The sequence below is a fragment of the Hirundo rustica genome, chromosome 7 (assembly GCF_015227805.2).
Source record: "Hirundo rustica isolate bHirRus1 chromosome 7, bHirRus1.pri.v3, whole genome shotgun sequence".
Lineage (NCBI taxonomy): Eukaryota > Metazoa > Chordata > Aves > Passeriformes > Hirundinidae > Hirundo > Hirundo rustica.
In genome coordinates this window covers 27,426,853-27,443,601 of record NC_053456.1, presented here as the reverse complement: position 1 = coordinate 27,443,601, position 16,749 = coordinate 27,426,853, and the positions used below count along the sequence as shown (strand labels likewise).

Here is a 16,749-nt window from a genome sequence, read left to right as displayed (position 1 = left end):
AGTCAGAGATACAAATTCTTCAGATATTTCAGGCAAACAGAATGCCATTCTGCTCTTCTAGTTACATATTCTATGAAATCCATGGGATCAGAGAGACACTTTGCAGCTTTTCACATAGGAAAGTTTATGCCTGTACCTAAGCTTCAAGTTACCCTCCTATTTCAAACTAATCTCCACTAATGCTTACTTTGCAAAAATAGCTTTTCTTCTGAGCTACCATGTCGCTGTTTGGCAGCACACAAATATTTTTTTATATATGAAAGAAAATTAATTTTGAGATTCCAAAGGTTAAAACAAAAACATGTTTGCTTTTTAGAAAATGGAGATGACCATTCTTTACTAGGAATTCTAAAGGGCAGAAGTTCCAGCTGCAGCACACAACTGGTCCTCACTGAGAAAAGCACAGTACTGGAACAGGAGATATTAAAAAAAAAAAGTTCAGTGACATCACTGGAGCAAGTGGCTAGACAGCTTCTCCACAGAAGGTTTTCCAATCTTTACGGTGTAGCCTAGGTTGCCTAAAGCAGCACTGGCTACTGCTCCAGCCACACACAGGCACAGGAGGTGCCACTCAGCAAATCTCACATATCCTCTGCCACAGCACAAGCACTGTGAGCAGTGAGAGCCACTGCCCCCGAACAGCCACAAGCCAGGGAAGACATTCTGCAAAGCTGAGATTCATATCTGCAATTAACTTAAATAAAAATTACTCTTAATTCAAAAAAAACCCCAAAGGGCCTGTTTTAATTCTTATTACAAAGAGGAATAGACAAGAGGGCCACAACTCATACACCCTGGAACGCATGGCTGCAGCTAAAATGGTTTTTAACAATACACATGCACAAATCCCCCAAACTGGCATCCAACTGACCCAAACATCACGGACAACGCTGAAATACAAAATGCTAATGTGGGTGGGGAAAACAGCAGGCAAAGGGCCTAGAATTCTTGCTGAATCTTGACACTTTTAACTTATATTGAAAGAGAGAGGCACTCTTTCCTCATCATTAGTGACAACTGATGAACTACTCTCCGCATAAAATAGCACAGCAGGCCACTAAGAGGATGCCTCCAAGTCAAGAGATGATCTTCAGGTCTTCAAGTATGTTACCTAGATGTTGACAAGTTTGCCTGTGATTGATGTTACTTTCCTTCCTTTTTATTTAAGAAAGTCCTGTTTTTAGTGAAATGAATACACAGTAAGGAGTGTAAAAGTAAGCAAAGGAGAAGTCACAGTAATGTCAAGAGCCCCACAGCCGACACCAAATGCTTTAGTGCCAGAGCCACAACTAATATCCAAACAAGATACAAAACGTACTTCCTTAAAAAACTTAAAATTTCTGCTAAAAGTCAAGATATATACATATAAATAAACCTCTCTACTTACATAGAGAGAGATAAATACACATGCATCTATCAGTAAAGAGGGTATTTTTAAAAGTCAGAAACACTGTTTGGGAAAGATCTGGTGTGCCTTTTCATGAGGCTTCCACAACATCTGCTTCAGAGAACAATTAAAAACTCTTCCTCAAAGCAGATAATGACAGTTTTCCCCAGGCTCACACTGGCATTATCACTGTGCCACAATCCTCAGTTCCTTCAGCCTGGAAATAAGCTGGGAGCCCTCCTGAATCCTGCTTCTAACCTCTCTGAACCTACACTGGCCTCCAGGAACACATTAGAAGAGAAACAGATTGCTCTGTCTATCCATTACTGGAAGTAAGCAAACAAACTTTCAAGAATAAAAGAGCACATAAACAACAAATCAGTAATATTGGAAAACTCAAAGAGGAGCCAAAGCAGATTCTCAATTTAATGAAGCTATGAAAGCTTTTTCTTACATTCTTGATCTGTTGAAACAGAAATAATTGAGGCCTCGTCCTTTAAACTGAAAAGCCTCATCATTCCACAAAAACTTTGAGACAGCCACAGTCTCAAAACTCACATCCACAGAAAGCTATATTTTGACAGACACTGATGGCAGGAGCAAAGATGACATGTTCTTCATACGCAGACAAAAAAAGTATGTCTTTTTATTTTTAAGTCCACAACGTATTTATTTCTTCCCGCTGCCTTCCTAACTTCCTCCCACCAAGCTAAGTTGTGTCATCAGGCAAAAAGAAAATATTCACACCAGTTAAGCTTTTCAGTTGTGAAAGGATTCTGATACAGTGATAGTCCTTCTGTTAATAATAGAAAGCATGACACTTTGAAGTGAAATATCTATTGAGAAAGAGAGCTAAAAAAATATTCTAAATGCTACAAACTCAAAACACTGGGACACAAGTAGGTAACTGGAAGGAGTTTGAACCCTCAAAAATTACCTGAATTGCATGGTTAAGTTCTGAAATACCTCTCTCCATACACACCTATATATTTATACATGCATATAGTTACTTACAAAGTGTTGGTTTTATTCCTGTATCTATTTGTTAATCAAATTTAAAATCAATGCAAACCTTTCAAGCGATTATTAAAATCCTGCATTTCAACAATGCTGAAAGCCTTCTCCCAGCCTCAGCAAGTTCAGTTTCTAGAGAAATCAGACAAGCATTTCTCTGATTGAGAGAAGCATCCCCATGGGACTGGGCAGGAGAAAGGCAGTTTGAGAACCACCGGAATAAGCCACTGGCCTATAGTTGTCATTGATTAGTATGTATTCTCTAGTAAAAAAGGGGGATCTCTGATTCTTCATGGAGGAAGCTTTAAACATAATTAAGCCTTGTCATGTATGCAGGACTTTGTACTAAAAGGCCTTGCATCCCTCAAAGAGAAAAAAAGCAAAAAAGGGAAAAGGACGCTTCACACAGTAACATTACATTAATTCATGGCGGGTATATTGAACAAAATTACAAAACATACTAAAAAACTTAATTATCACCTCGAGTGATTACAGACACCCATGATGGCAAGAAGTCCACAGCAGAACCGTTAAGCTTTTGGTTTCCCAACCACTGTACACATTCCATTATAACCATTTTAATACAAGCTCTCCTTCAAATGTTTACGTGTATCCCGAAGAGACTGGAAAGAGTGGACATCCCATTATAAACTCCCTCATGCCTTCACACATATCCCAAGTGATAGACCCAGGGCCAGGAGGAGACAAAAAGCCTCTATCCTCACACCTGCCAATTCCCAAATCTGGCTGTACACTAACTCCCGTGCTGCTGAGTAAACTGTGAATGTCTTAAAACCCTAAGGGGATGGGGCAGGGTGGGAGAAAAAAATTCAAGCAGAATTTTATTCTAGCATCATCTGAGACAAGACAAAATTGCCATGCTGAGCTGAACTAACTGAAAATTTTTTTAGAATTATGAGCATAAGTAGTTTAGCTGTCTTTTCGGTGAGTTCAACAAAATGCACACTGGGAATGTTTACTTGAGATTTGATACAATTCCATTTGTGTATAGCTTTTACATCTGTTGCTAATGATATCAAATTATTGATTGTTCACTTTCTTATATTATTTAAACATTAACTATGCACTCAGCAACCTGATGCTTTTCTTTTTTTTTTTTTTTCCAGAGAACTTTTTATTTCTGTCTTTGGTTGTAATTACTTTGATCTTCCAGAGAGTATAATTAATTTACTGTTTATTTATTTCTATGAGAAAGGAAAAAAAATTGACCTAGTAGATCTATCTGTGGCAATTTGTAACAGAATCACATAGCTTATGTTTAGGAAATCATGGTTTTGATTAAGAAGCAACCATTTAGTTCCCACTGTTTTATTAAAACAGACATTAGCAGATAATAGGAAACACATTTAGCACTGTAGGCTGCATTTAGTTTGCAACGTCAATAAAGTTATTTTGAAGCCCCTTCCTATTTTGTATTTACCACAGCTCATGTGAATTGTTTTTTGCTTTTACTTTCTAGTAACCAGCTCTAGAGTTACACAAGGATACGGGTACTGCTTCCAAGGACTCTGAATCATAGTTTTACCTAATCTATGCAGCTACAGCCCAAAAATAAAATCCCTGCATTTTCCATTCACCTTCATGGAAGTCCTTTTAACAATATTATTAAAGGAGTACGTGATGACTGATGCATGCAACTTGACTCACTGATTTCACACGCTAACTGAGCTGTCCTGCAGGACTATCTGGCTACAGAAAAGAAACAAAACAACATGAAATGAGAGATGATGAGAAATTGAAACCACCTAAAGAAGTGCAGAAGTCTTCCTGTTCGCAGTGGTTAAGATTACTGCTCTGAAGTTGCATGACTGTTTATTCTCCATGCACCACTGTACCTGCCACAGACTCTTTGTTTTCTCTCCCACTCATATGGTTGATGAATCAACACTACTTGAACTGCTTTACAGCAGCTTGTGTTTACTTCACACATACCTTAACCTTCCTTTTTCTCCTCCTACTAACACACACATGAATTTCCAAACAGCAATGACTGGCTGTGCCTCTGAATAGCACAAATACAGAGTTATCTGGCAAACTCTTTGGGTTTGGATCCTTGACCTTCTGATTGAGGTTTCATTCTGCTTTTACTGCACTTAACAATTTAACTGTGCACTTACTAAGCAAAAAAAAAAAGTAAGAGCGTAAAGCTCTAAGAATGGAAGAAAGTGGAAGACAACGGTGTGCTGGAACGACTCAGGAGCTGTAGCAGGATCTCTACAGTTAAGAACACTACAGTTAAGGGCCTCCAGTGCCTCTGCAACTGGCACCCTTGCCCAGTTCTGAAAAAAGAAAAAGGGAAAAAAGCACCTATTTCTCTTCTCCCAGAATAACAAGTAAAAGCAAATGGTGATGACCTCAAAGCTGTTTGATTCCTTTGACTGCTTTTTAACCAAGAGGATATGTTAAAGCACTTTGAATAAAATTCTGCTATTAGGAGACACCATTTAGAGAAAAGAAACACTTCTGAGTCACACAATGGCAATTTAGAGAGAAAAGAAAATATCCAGTTTATTTGGCATGAGGGTAACCACATACTAAAATGTCCAATCAACTTTTTTACTTCTAGCCTAAACCATTTTAGTAGCTTAAAAGCAACATCTACACTTCCTTGCCTGCATTGTTACCCCAATCCTGCCTGGACAACTTTCCTCCTAGACACAAATGATTTCACCATAGAACATTCTTTCTTTTTTCCCCTAGTGAAAATCTAATCATTGCAGAGCCCAGGCAGGAGTGTCTTTCAGGTATGCTCTGCACAAGCCAGATGTGCAGAGAAAAAATAGACGCCCCAGAACCTGTTCTGATGTTTCACGCAATTTTGTTTCATGTGCTCCTAACTCAAGCAGCAGACTTTTTATGGTATTATTATGCAGATTTCTGGTCTGTCCTAAGGAAATGGAACAAGCAACCTTTCGAGGGCTTAGGTTTGTCAGCCTTTTAGGAGGAAAAGATGGCACACTCTTTTTGAAAGGTGCTTATCTTCACACAACTAAAAATGCAATGGTTTCTCAGGAAGGACACGACATTACCCTATTTCTTCATAATGTTTGTGAATTCTGTTATGATTTTCCTGGTTACTGAAAGGATCACAGACAGAAACGACAATAACGGTCTATGCCTTCTTTCAGACAATACGTCTTCCTTCCAGTGGTGTAAGAGAGAGAAAAACTATGGAAAAACCCTATCCCCAGATACAGCTAATCTCCAAGGGTGAGGGATATCTGGGGAGAGAGGAGCCAGGTGAAATTATGAAAAAGCTTTTGACTATCCTCTAACTCCTGAGCATTTAAAGCACCAATGTTTTAAAAAAATAAAAATAAAAATTTAAAAAAGCCAAAAACCTACTAAAACAAATAGTCTGGTGTACACCTAAGTCCCTTGCCAAAGGAAAAGGAGAATAAAAGAACAAACTACGCATGATCGGTGCTTTTCACATAATTCTGTGCACCACTGTCAGGTGATCAGACAGTTCAGCGGTGAGAATGGGATGAACTTAGGATAATTTTACTGCCTCAGGCACTGCAGACCTACTAGCACAATTTCGTTATAGAAAAAATACAAACAATGGGCTCATTTTCTCACAACTTCAGTGGGTGCAGCACCTTGTTATTTACAAGTGTCTCCCAACAATCAGTATTAAATCCTCTGTACCCAGATTACACAGGATAAAATACAGCAGGAATGCCACTACACTTTGCAGTACTGAAAACAGTGAACAAGGGCACACGTAACTTAAGAAGTCAGGTTTTCAGCTTTCAGGAACAAAACAAAACTAAAGCAACTTACACAGCAATTTAACTTTTAAATCCTGAGATACTACAACGTTTTCTTTCTGAAATGTTTTCACTTAATTCAAAACACAGCTGATCTTTCAGCACAACTAAATGGGATATTTTAAGCATGTTTTGTGTCCTGTGTTTTCATGCCAGCCTTGTTTGTAAAGTATCAGATTTAATTTCAAATGTGCTGTGACTGTGCCCTCTTTGTAGACAAATTCACAAATATTATTACTGCTTATTATTACTTTCATTTAAAGCAAATAATCTCAAACTGTCATCAGAATTTCAAGAACTTGGAAAGCAACAAAAAAGATCAAATTACCTTTAATCTTCTTGTACTTTTTGTACCATCTCCCAAACTCCTGGCACTTGGTTGCTGACACATTGGCATAGTATGTACTATTTACAATGGATGAAATCATACTCTGGAAGTATAGAAAGAAAAACAGAAAGTGATTGAAAATATCTTCCACAATTAGAAATCTTTTCCAGGGAAAGCAAGTGACGTGCAAGTGCACAATGATCATCAATTTGTGACTTGAAACCCAAAAGAACCTTCTGATGAGTACAAAAATTTGGCTTTATTCTCCCGTCTGTATGCCCAGCCATGAATAAAATCACAAAATAATAATTATTTTGCACAATTACTTAAAAAAAAAAAAGTAGTACAAACCTACACTGAGATCTGCAGCTCAGGCTGGGGGGGGGAAGTTCTACTTTGCTTTGTACTTGTGATATTGCAAGAGCTAAACTTTAGTTGCGTAACAGCAGGCAGTGCCGTGCTGAGGAGCACATGCTCACTGCACCAAGAACAATTTAGGAACCAGATCCTAAAGGTAAGATTAGATGCTCCAGCATGCATAATCCAAATAATGCTTTTCAGATGTCTCTGTTCTGCTTCCAAATGCAGCAAGACCGCACAGCCAAGAATTGGAGAACATCCGTGCTGCTTGCTGCAGAACAACAGTTAGGCAAATAAGTTAAATTAATATAATTCACAGAAACGTGTGATTAGCCCTTGTGTGAAAAATCACCCAGAAGAGAAATTAGCAGTGCCATTCAGAGCACAGGGAACTACACATACTACAACACAGAGCAGTCAAAACCCACAAGAAAGCTCAACAAAACTGTAATATCACTTGCCTAACCGGCACCCCTCCCCATCCTGCAAATTCCCCCTAAGCAGCTCCATACAAGCTGACTGAAGAGAGGCTGCAGAATGGTTTTCCAGCACCTGATACCAATAAAAAGGATATTTTACATCTGGGGTGCTTCTGTCCAAAGGGTGGCAAACAGCCTCATTACTGGTAGTTCTCCCATTCTTTTCCCCTTCATTTCCTCCAGGCTATGAAGAAGGCATCCTTTTAACAACATTTTCCTCTCCTTTTCCCCTTTCTGAACCCTTTCAGGGTCAAACTGTTCCCAGCACGATTCCCAACTTGTTCCTTGCTGACGTGTCACTGTCAGCAAGGAAATGCAACCTAACAGCACCAACACATAGGAGCCAATGCCCCTTCTCCACAGATGTGTTTGATTTTCCTCATGCCCTCCTTCTGCACTTACGTCAAAGCTCAGAGAAAGCCGTGGCACCTTGTGCGACCTTTCTGCTCCAAGAGCAGAGAGCAAGGATGATCTCACAGATCTCAAACCGTGGCTTCAAGCTCTGACGTACAAGCTCCTGCAGGATCTTGGCCATCCTTGGAAAGCTACAAGGCCTATGAACTGGCTCACTGAATTTAACAATGCCTTAAAAACAAAATCATCCCCGCCTTCTTCCAGATTTACCCAGCCTCCTGTCCTGTTCACTGCCATATCACAGGACTCTGTCTGTTCCTAACTCTTGAGCTTTAGAAACTTAAAAAATGTGAGTAAAACTGAGCAACTTAAAGTATCTGGGTGATTACTTTCAGTCTTCAATAGGTAATTTCACTTTCATTAAAGAGGCCCTTCTGCCTTCTCACTGCTTTTTCCACTCAAAGGGTGCTATGGTGCACTGCAGTAGAGTTTGAAGGCTATGAAGTAAGAGCCTTGTTAAGTAGCAGCTCCAATTTCTAAAACTGAGATTCAATTTTCTAATTAAAATCAATATTTTGAGACATAAACCTAGCATTGTGGCAGTCAGCAGCAATTCCCTGCCCATAAATCCTTCCTGCTCTACAGCATTTTAACAAGCAATAGAATTCTGAAAGCCTCACATGGCGATAGCCTCTGCTGAAGAAGATTTTTGAACAAAGCTGAGCAAACCCGGGGGTTTTTTGCATCACTTCAGTTAAATTTCCATTCACTAAGGAAGGGTGGGGATATTGTTGGACTCTGTCTATGTATCAATTTGGTTCTCTTAAATTTTTTTGGGGGTGGGGGTTTCCTTCTCCAAATCATCTAACTCTACAAGAAATTAACATTACTGAAATCATGGGGCTATTAAATATCACAGACTATATTAACCCATTAACCTTTATTTGAGAAAGCAAAACTTAAACTAAATAGTAAAATCAAATAGTAAATCAACCATTGGTGAAAAAAGCCCAGGACAGACACTCTCCTATAGGTGAAAGGACTACAACAATTTTCAAACCACATATCCTCACTATTATATGTAAAGGGGTATTTCTCTGAGGAATCTTGGTAAGTCTGCAGAAAGGAAATAATCCATTTAAAAGAGAGAGGGGAAAAAAAATCATTCACTAGTTGCAAATTTGTAAATAATGCATAATATTTCTGGAAAAATCCTTAAAGAAAGGAATAAAGCAGTAAATGTTCGATATGTGTGTGGCCATGAATGCCATGTGGAATGAAAACTAGTTAGACTGGGAGCTAAGAAATACCCACACAAAGAAAATCTGGTGCAGTAAGTTCAAGGAGGAAAACATGGGACACGCTCACACCCCAAGAAAGCTTGCTCCAGCAAACAGACAAAATGCATGGTCAGTGATGAAACGAGTTACAGGACACAGGAAAGACAGAGATCCCTACAAAAAGATGGAAACACTGAAATAATTGGATTTCTTGCTACACACACACTCCTCCCACCTACCCTCCTTCCCCCTAGCTTGGTTTACCGGGATTTACTTGTTTGAACAGGAGCCGTATGCTAAGGCTAGCTAAGCTGCAGACATGTAATACACCTAGCAGAAAAAAACCAGAACAATTTTAAATCAAAGTGAATGATTACATTTCCCATTAGCAGCAATCAGAATCCCCATCTGGGCTGCTTGGAGAGCTCAGGCACTGAGAAGCAGAGAGGAGCACCGTCGCTGGTGGGAGCGGGAGCTCCCCGCGCTGCCCCTCTCCACTTCTGTACTTGAGGCACTGTGAACACATTAATAAACAGCAGCATTTACTCTGCAGTTTGACTCCTAAGAGACCACTCTGCAATTTGCTGCTGTCAATAATATATTAACCACAAGGGGGTTGTAATGACATTTCACATTTGGCATGATATTTTTTTAAAACTGATTTGGGAGAAGGAATTGTATTAGAGGCATATTCAGATGATGGTAATAGACAGCTTCTATACAACCTTCCATTGTATCTTCTGCATTTTGTGAGCTAAACCAAAAGAGACTGAAACTTTTTATGGAAATAATAGTATGATACAGGCTGCATTCTGCAGTCTCAGTTCAAGGGTTAGTCACTACCCAAGGTCATTTATACCTGTGCTTAAAAGTAAGCAAGCTCCATGTCCTACAGAAGGATCTCCTCTTAGCTTTGTCTGCTAAATAAATATTGGGGCAAGGATTTTGGCTGCTACACTTCTGCCATCAGTAATTTTGTAAATATATGTCAAACAGAGGCTATAGAAGGAGTAAACCAACTGCAGCGTTTCCACCTGGTAGGCTTTGAAGCTGAAGTGGGAGGAAACAGATTCAGACAACAATGAATTCTGCATATGAAATGATGCATAGTTTAGTTACGCTGGATATTGAAGAAGACTGGGCAGAGACAACCATATGCTGCAATCATCATTAGCTGACCAGATTCCACAGATAATTCTATTTAAAGAAATTACACTTAAACTGTGTGAAAAGGAACACACTTTCGTATTCAATGCATATTCTACACTGTGCATATCTCCACTGACTGTTACTCCTTTACTAAATCAGCAAGTTCCGTGGCTTTTCCTTACAAAACCCTTCCATTCCTGTTAGCTCTGCAGATCCCACGTGGCTAAAGAAGCTGAAGAATGTGATTCATACCAGCTCTGTATTTCACCTCTGTGCTTTCCCTGGAGCTGTAATCGTAACACAGTGAGGCAAATTTGTGGTGAATAGAGAGAATTCTCTTGGTTCATGGAGGCTTTGGATCATGAATTGCAGGATGAACATACAGTGCAATAGAATGCAATCACAGGAGACAAAATGTTGAATATAAGCAAGCAAAGCAACAGATTTTTAGGAAGCTGGAATTACCCATGTTTTGACTTTTAAAAGATACAGTGGACAGATTAACCTGATTCTAGTACACATTTTAGAAGGCAATATATTTTTCACGCCTAGCAAAGTTACCTGGTCTGGGCGGTAAAGTGTTATTTTGTTCTTTCTGAGAGGCAAGGAGAAGTAAGTCATAAAAATTTCATGAATGTCTCCTTATAACAATCTGAAGTACAAATAGAACTCGTGAGATCTGTAGGAACCTGTGTCTTAGACATGACATCACTGCCATTTAAAAAGCAGTCATGGAGAATGAGGCTGAGGTTTTGTTCTTTTTTTAACATAATTACATATACATTTTTTTCTTGCCGTTTCCTACAAATTGGGGCACAACTGTTAAAACTGCATACTTTTTATCACGGTTGCAGGCTGATGAGAGCTACCCATGGGTTGGGGAGAAAACAAGCCTCTGCTAGCGGGAAGAAGATACTCAAATCTTGCATTTGAGGATCATTAGCCCTATTGCAATAGGTTCAGATGAAAATCTAAATAAAGGATTTACATCTCTATGAAAACCGATCAATTAAGTCCTAATTTTTACCTGGCAACCCACTAAGAAAACATGGTGTACAGATACTATTTAACATATTAATTTGAATTTCTCCTTTCTAAAGAAAACAAGAAATTTATTTGGTATTTATGGAATTGTTTAATGTAGGCTCTTTACAGAACAAATATGAGCTTTATTTCTTGCAAATTTTTCTTTTCCTAAGCCTGCTGAAAGCACTGACCTGTGAGAGAGGGCATTCTTTGGCTAATGTGCTCTGATTCATCTCTTTGAGCAGTTCCTTTAAGGCATTGCGAACTGTGGCATGGTTCCACTGCTCTGCTGGCAAGTCTTCCAACTTTGAACAACTGTTAAAACAGAAAGCAAAAAGCAGATAGAAACATCACCTTCACAGATGCTTACTCTTTGCATGCAAGTGCTATAGACCTTCAAGCAACAAGCACAACCCTGGAGTTTCCTGCTTGGCCAGCCCATCAAGGTGTTTCTCCCCTCTATACCTCTCCCACCAAGCACAATTACCAGACGATGTGTGGTTCAACACGCAGTTGCCGATCCTCCTATGGCATATGTGTGTACAACCATTCCTGCTGGGGCCTGATGGTGAGCAAAGAAACTGCATAAAGCGAGCCCCAGGAATGGCTGAGTAAAGCCATCCTCTCCAGACAAAGATACTCCTGCTGGGGTAGAAAAATAAACATATACGCTGCACTGCCACTAACAAAATCCCTGAACAGCGAGGGCCCTCACTGTGTGGAGGCTAGACTTTGAAAAATTACTTTAATTTTATACAGGTTCTTACACTGCCCTTACCACTGAAGTATCCGAGAGCCTTTCAGAAACACATTAAGCCATATGCCCAACATCTGTCACGTGCAGCACATTCTCACTTTCACTCCACAGGAACTGCGTACGTAGTGAAGCTTTTGTCTTCATATGACTTTGTGCCTCTTTTAATTTAACAAGCTTATGGTTTGTGTCTACATGGATGGGGCCAGACCCAAGAAGCCCATGAAAAAGGTAGGAGAAGCTTGTCACTGCCATTTCTGCTGCAGGGCCTCAATGTGCACTCTCCAGCGGCCCCAGAAGGTGGTTCTGCCTCCTGCCCTTAGAGCCTGGCTTTTCCCTCAGAGCTGAACCTTCAGTTGTGCTTGAGGAGTTCAAGCAGACAGTGATCATCTCTATCTCAAAGTCATGGACTATCTTTTATTTATGTGGCATTCAGGGACTTTGAAGATAAAGATGAGATCTTAATCTCAGGTTCCTACCCTTTGCTAATACAGTGACAATAGACTACATGAACTCCTGGTAGCTCACACTTGTGAGGAAATGAGTTACTGCACTCGTTTTATAGAAGCTGCAGGGTCTAGACACTCTTTTACAACTACCTAGCAGAGATGCAGCCCAGCTGAAAAATTTTACCAGTATATAAAACCGATGAAAGACCTGCTCATGGAAATCGGAAAAGCCAAGCACCAGGAGAGATTCAACAAGAAAGAAATGCTGCTGTTTGGGAGTTTAATGTCAGTGAGGTATCAGCTACTTCCAGATCCTAAACTGAACTGAACAGTTTGAGGGTATGTACCTGTCACCAAAGGACATGCACATATCCCTGTGGGCCACTCTTCTGTTGAGGCCAAAGGCTCAAAGAATTGTTAGCAAGTTATTCCAGGATGCCTGTTATTTTTCACTCTTTCCTCTGTCATGTTCTGGCCATACAGCTACAGGAGGCTGTGCAATGTAGGCCGATCTGCAGCTCTGGAGTGTGCCATGCACTGCCAGGGACCTTACATTTGAGGACTCTTTAGAAGGCCAAGAGAGAGAAAGAAGAAGAAAAAAGGAAGGAAGAGTGGGAGGAAAGGAGGGTAAATACATGTAAAAATGTTGGGAGCTTTTACTTTGCTAATCAGAACTAGCCCTTGAGGAAGGAAAGTATTTTCCAAATGCCAAATGGAGCTGCAGTGACACTTTCCTTCCTTGTCTTCTGTTTGCTGGAAAGACCACTGGAGAAAAAAAAGTTTAAAAAGCTCCCCTCCTCCACATCTCAGCAACTGGCTGCAGAAGACCTGGATTGTTACAATGCAGCCCCTAGAAAAAGGCAAGGAGTTTATTATTTGATAAAACGAGAACTTAAGAATCCATTAAATTATAGACTGTAGAAAGGTCTGCTTCTAAAAGCCCCATATCTTTACTTGATTGGGTTTCTGCCCTTCCCCTCTCTGTTCCCATATTGCTATTCCAGAAAACATACAATATCAGTTGGAACATGCACCAAAAAGCTGCCAGGTGACCCACCCTTCTCTCCATTTTCTTCTCATTTCATCAAAAGCCCAGAAATTAATGAAGACAGGATGTGCTAATCTCTGTAGTAATGCTGTAACCAACAGAGCAGCTCAGAAAATAGGGAAGGCCAGATGTTCAGAAACACCCACCTTTGTAATTGGATTTTCAATGTCACAACATGATAGACATCTTGTAGCATGTCGGCTACTGTCGCATCTGGTGCATCAGTCACATAACTGAGAGGGAGGGGATTCCACCTCCCCAGCTTGATTATTCCTGAAAAGAAAACAGAAAATCCATACTTTATATTTTATCAGCCATTTATTAAACCCTTCAGCCAGGTTGATTTTTCCCAAGATTAAGATCCGCCTTGAGGTTTATTGCAGTCTTGCCCAGAAAGATGTGTTCTACTGACTCTTCAGGCAATGAGTGAGAAAGAGCAGGAATAGATTTAAAAATTTTAGCAGACAGTTGCTGGCATGTTCCTGACTCCTAAATTACTTCAAGGAAGCACAGGAGACTTCCTCCCTTCACATCTTTCATCACAGCTCTAAAGCCCAGTTCTTTTAAGTTAGGATAAGCTTTAAGTACTCTCCAGTCCTGATTTTGCAGTCTACAAAACCTTTTCAGTAAATAAATGCACTACTTTTGGCCTGAACAGTAAAATTCCTACATGTGGGCTTTCAGCACTATTACAATCTAAGCATGGTACGATTCCCAGTGTGGATGGATGCCACTGGAAACCCACCAAGTAGGAAGAGTTCACTCCCAGATACAAGTTGCACTATGCAGACAGTTGCTTTTTTTTGTGGGGAAGGAGGGAAAAAAAAAAAAAAAAAGAAAAAAAAGAAAAAAAAGAAAAAAGAAAAAAAGAAAAAAGAAAAGAAAAAAAAAACCCAAACAACTGCAAGCTGCTGACCACAGATCCAAAATAGCTTTTCGGAGGCGGGGGAGAATGCTGTAAGTTCTATTTCTACTTCTGTTCATTCTTTAATAGGGATCATCACCTCTTCTGGATGGGCTTGTCACAAAGACTGTAAACTTGGATGGTAAACCATTTGGTGTAGAGGTATTATTTTTGTTTAGACAATTGCAGAGGGCCCACCCACACCAAAAACAATGACTAATCCCAGGAATGACTTCCAGGAAGACACCAAACAAAGAAAGCCACAGTGCCATCTTACATGACAGCAAAGCAGTTCAGCTTTGTTCTGCACTATTGCCACTACTGCTTTTATTCCTTCCTTCACTGCGTTCCCATCGCCTCACTGTCCTGCTCACTCAACTCTCCTCAGCCCTACAAGACACCACTCTCCCATTCAAACTGATGCCTTCTGAGGTTTCTTTATATACTGTTTGATCTTTGAAAATACATCCATAAACTCAACTGCCAGGAAAGAAGTAATACACTAACACATGAGAACACTACTTCTTCTGAGATAACAGGCTCGCCAAGAACTCCTCTTGGGTATCTGGAAGGATGTTGTGATGCCAAGAAACTTCAACTGTCTCCTCCTCACTTTCTACTCCCAATCCTTCAGCAGCTCTGGAACTAAAAGAACTGCAGTACATGACAAAAACCTTCTATCCTGATCTCCCAAGATTTATTATAAAATAAACACCACACTGAAACAGGGAAACAAAGCTTCTCACAGAGACAATAACAGAACATAAGGAGGCCATGAAGTACCTGCTATAGAGTATTTTCCCCCATTTCTACACAGATTGAAGAGGAAATAATTTTAGTACAACTCCTTTTCTGTAGCACTTAAATCTTTGCATTTACCACCGACGTACTGCTTTGCAAAGCATTCTGTCACCACATACGGAAAGGAGCTGGAAGTGACCTAGTTCATCCTCAGTGGCACAAAGTTTCGCTGTAACATACTGGTACAGACAGGCTAATATTTCAAGAGCAGATTAGAAAGCTCTTGGCAAAGGGAGATATTGTCCAAAGGAAACAAAAAGTTACTAAGTGTTGCTTGATATCCAATGCTTGAAAATGGGACACAAACAGAACAAAAACATTTCAATGATGCACTGTTTCAGTATTAAGATTTAACAATCTGGTGCTGAATATGCTGCAGTATAAATAGTGCCTGGACTCAGATCCAGTAGAGTAACACACAGCACTCATTCACAGCACCGTATGTCTCCAGTGCTGGCTCCTTGAGTCATGTTCCACTTGCCAAGAAAAGCTGTTTTTCTTAAGGGGATAGTTTACTTAATGTTATCTCTGGTGACAACAAGAAATGCATATAGTACAGCATATATTAGTCATGAAATGAGCATCAAGGGTCCACTGAGTAAAATACATGCAGCAAAAACACAGTTTAGCTGGTGACTTCCTTCACCTCCTCCTGCTATACAATAATTTAAAACAAAATCACCTAAAAATCCAGAAATCTATACCAGCTTCACACAACACTTGGCTTCCTATGTTTAACCTCGCCAAGTTTTCATGTAATTGAAAAAATAAGCATCATATGCGCCCCATAAGTCACATCTAAATTGGTAATATTTTACAAGAGGCTTTATTTTTCATTCAATTAAGGAAAGCACTCAGAGAGCACACCATCTGCAACTGCTCGGGCCTGGCAATGCTGGCAAAGGACAAAGAGATGGTCGGGAAGCACTGAAGTTACTAAAGGTGTCCCCAGACTAAAAGGGTTTAAAGGAAAAAAACCCAGTGCTGCCAGAGTGCACCACGGGAAATACTATGCAAATTGTTTCACAGGAATGTCTGCTACTACTGGAAGTTAGGGAGATTTTTTTTTTTTTTTAATCCTCCTCTACAACTGGAGAGGAAATTGTTTTGGCTGGATTTAAACAAACACAGGTGTTACCATAATGCTCAGTACCTCTGCACGTTAACACCTGCTGAGAGTCCTTTACTCTGTGTTACAGCACTGCTGATGCACGCTATTTTTTCAGCTGGTGTGATAGGACGTGTGAAATATTTTTTTCCAGAGCACATTAAGCTGGTCCAAACGATAGCCAGAAGCCATGGCTTCCATTCAGCTCCTCAGCAGACTTCACAGGTGCTTATTTCATGGCACCAACACTGTACTCAAGGCAACTCTTGGGTTATCTTTGGGAAGATGATGCCAGCTTGTTGAGCAAACGTATTCTCTGCATAGTTACACATTTCTGAATGACTACTCAGTAAAATCTGAATGGGCCAAAATTTTCCCCCTAAAAAGGTCCCTTCTTATCCAGAGTGGGTGTTTCTGGCATAGGAGCACCAAGAGGAAAACAGCCTGGTAGCAAGGGGTCCCTTCCACATATACATTTTTTTATTGTTCCTCTCCCTGACTTCAAATGGTACAG

At 40.0% G+C, this 16,749-nt stretch overlaps 1 protein-coding gene across 5 annotated transcripts in view; it reads right to left on the bottom strand.

The window, feature by feature from the left end:
* Positions 1-16,749, bottom strand: part of SATB2 (SATB homeobox 2) — a 130,333-nt gene that overhangs the window by 61,082 nt on the left and 52,502 nt on the right. For all 5 annotated transcript variants that reach the window (XM_040070059.2, XM_040070062.2, XM_040070058.2 and 2 more), the window contains 3 exons: positions 13,569-13,695; positions 11,363-11,486; positions 6,524-6,626 (listed from right to left, as the gene is read on the bottom strand). In XM_040070059.2, coding sequence (XP_039925993.1) covers positions 6,524-6,626; positions 11,363-11,486; positions 13,569-13,695 — 354 coding nt within the window. The remainder of the gene's footprint in view (positions 1-6,523; positions 6,627-11,362; positions 11,487-13,568; positions 13,696-16,749) is intronic.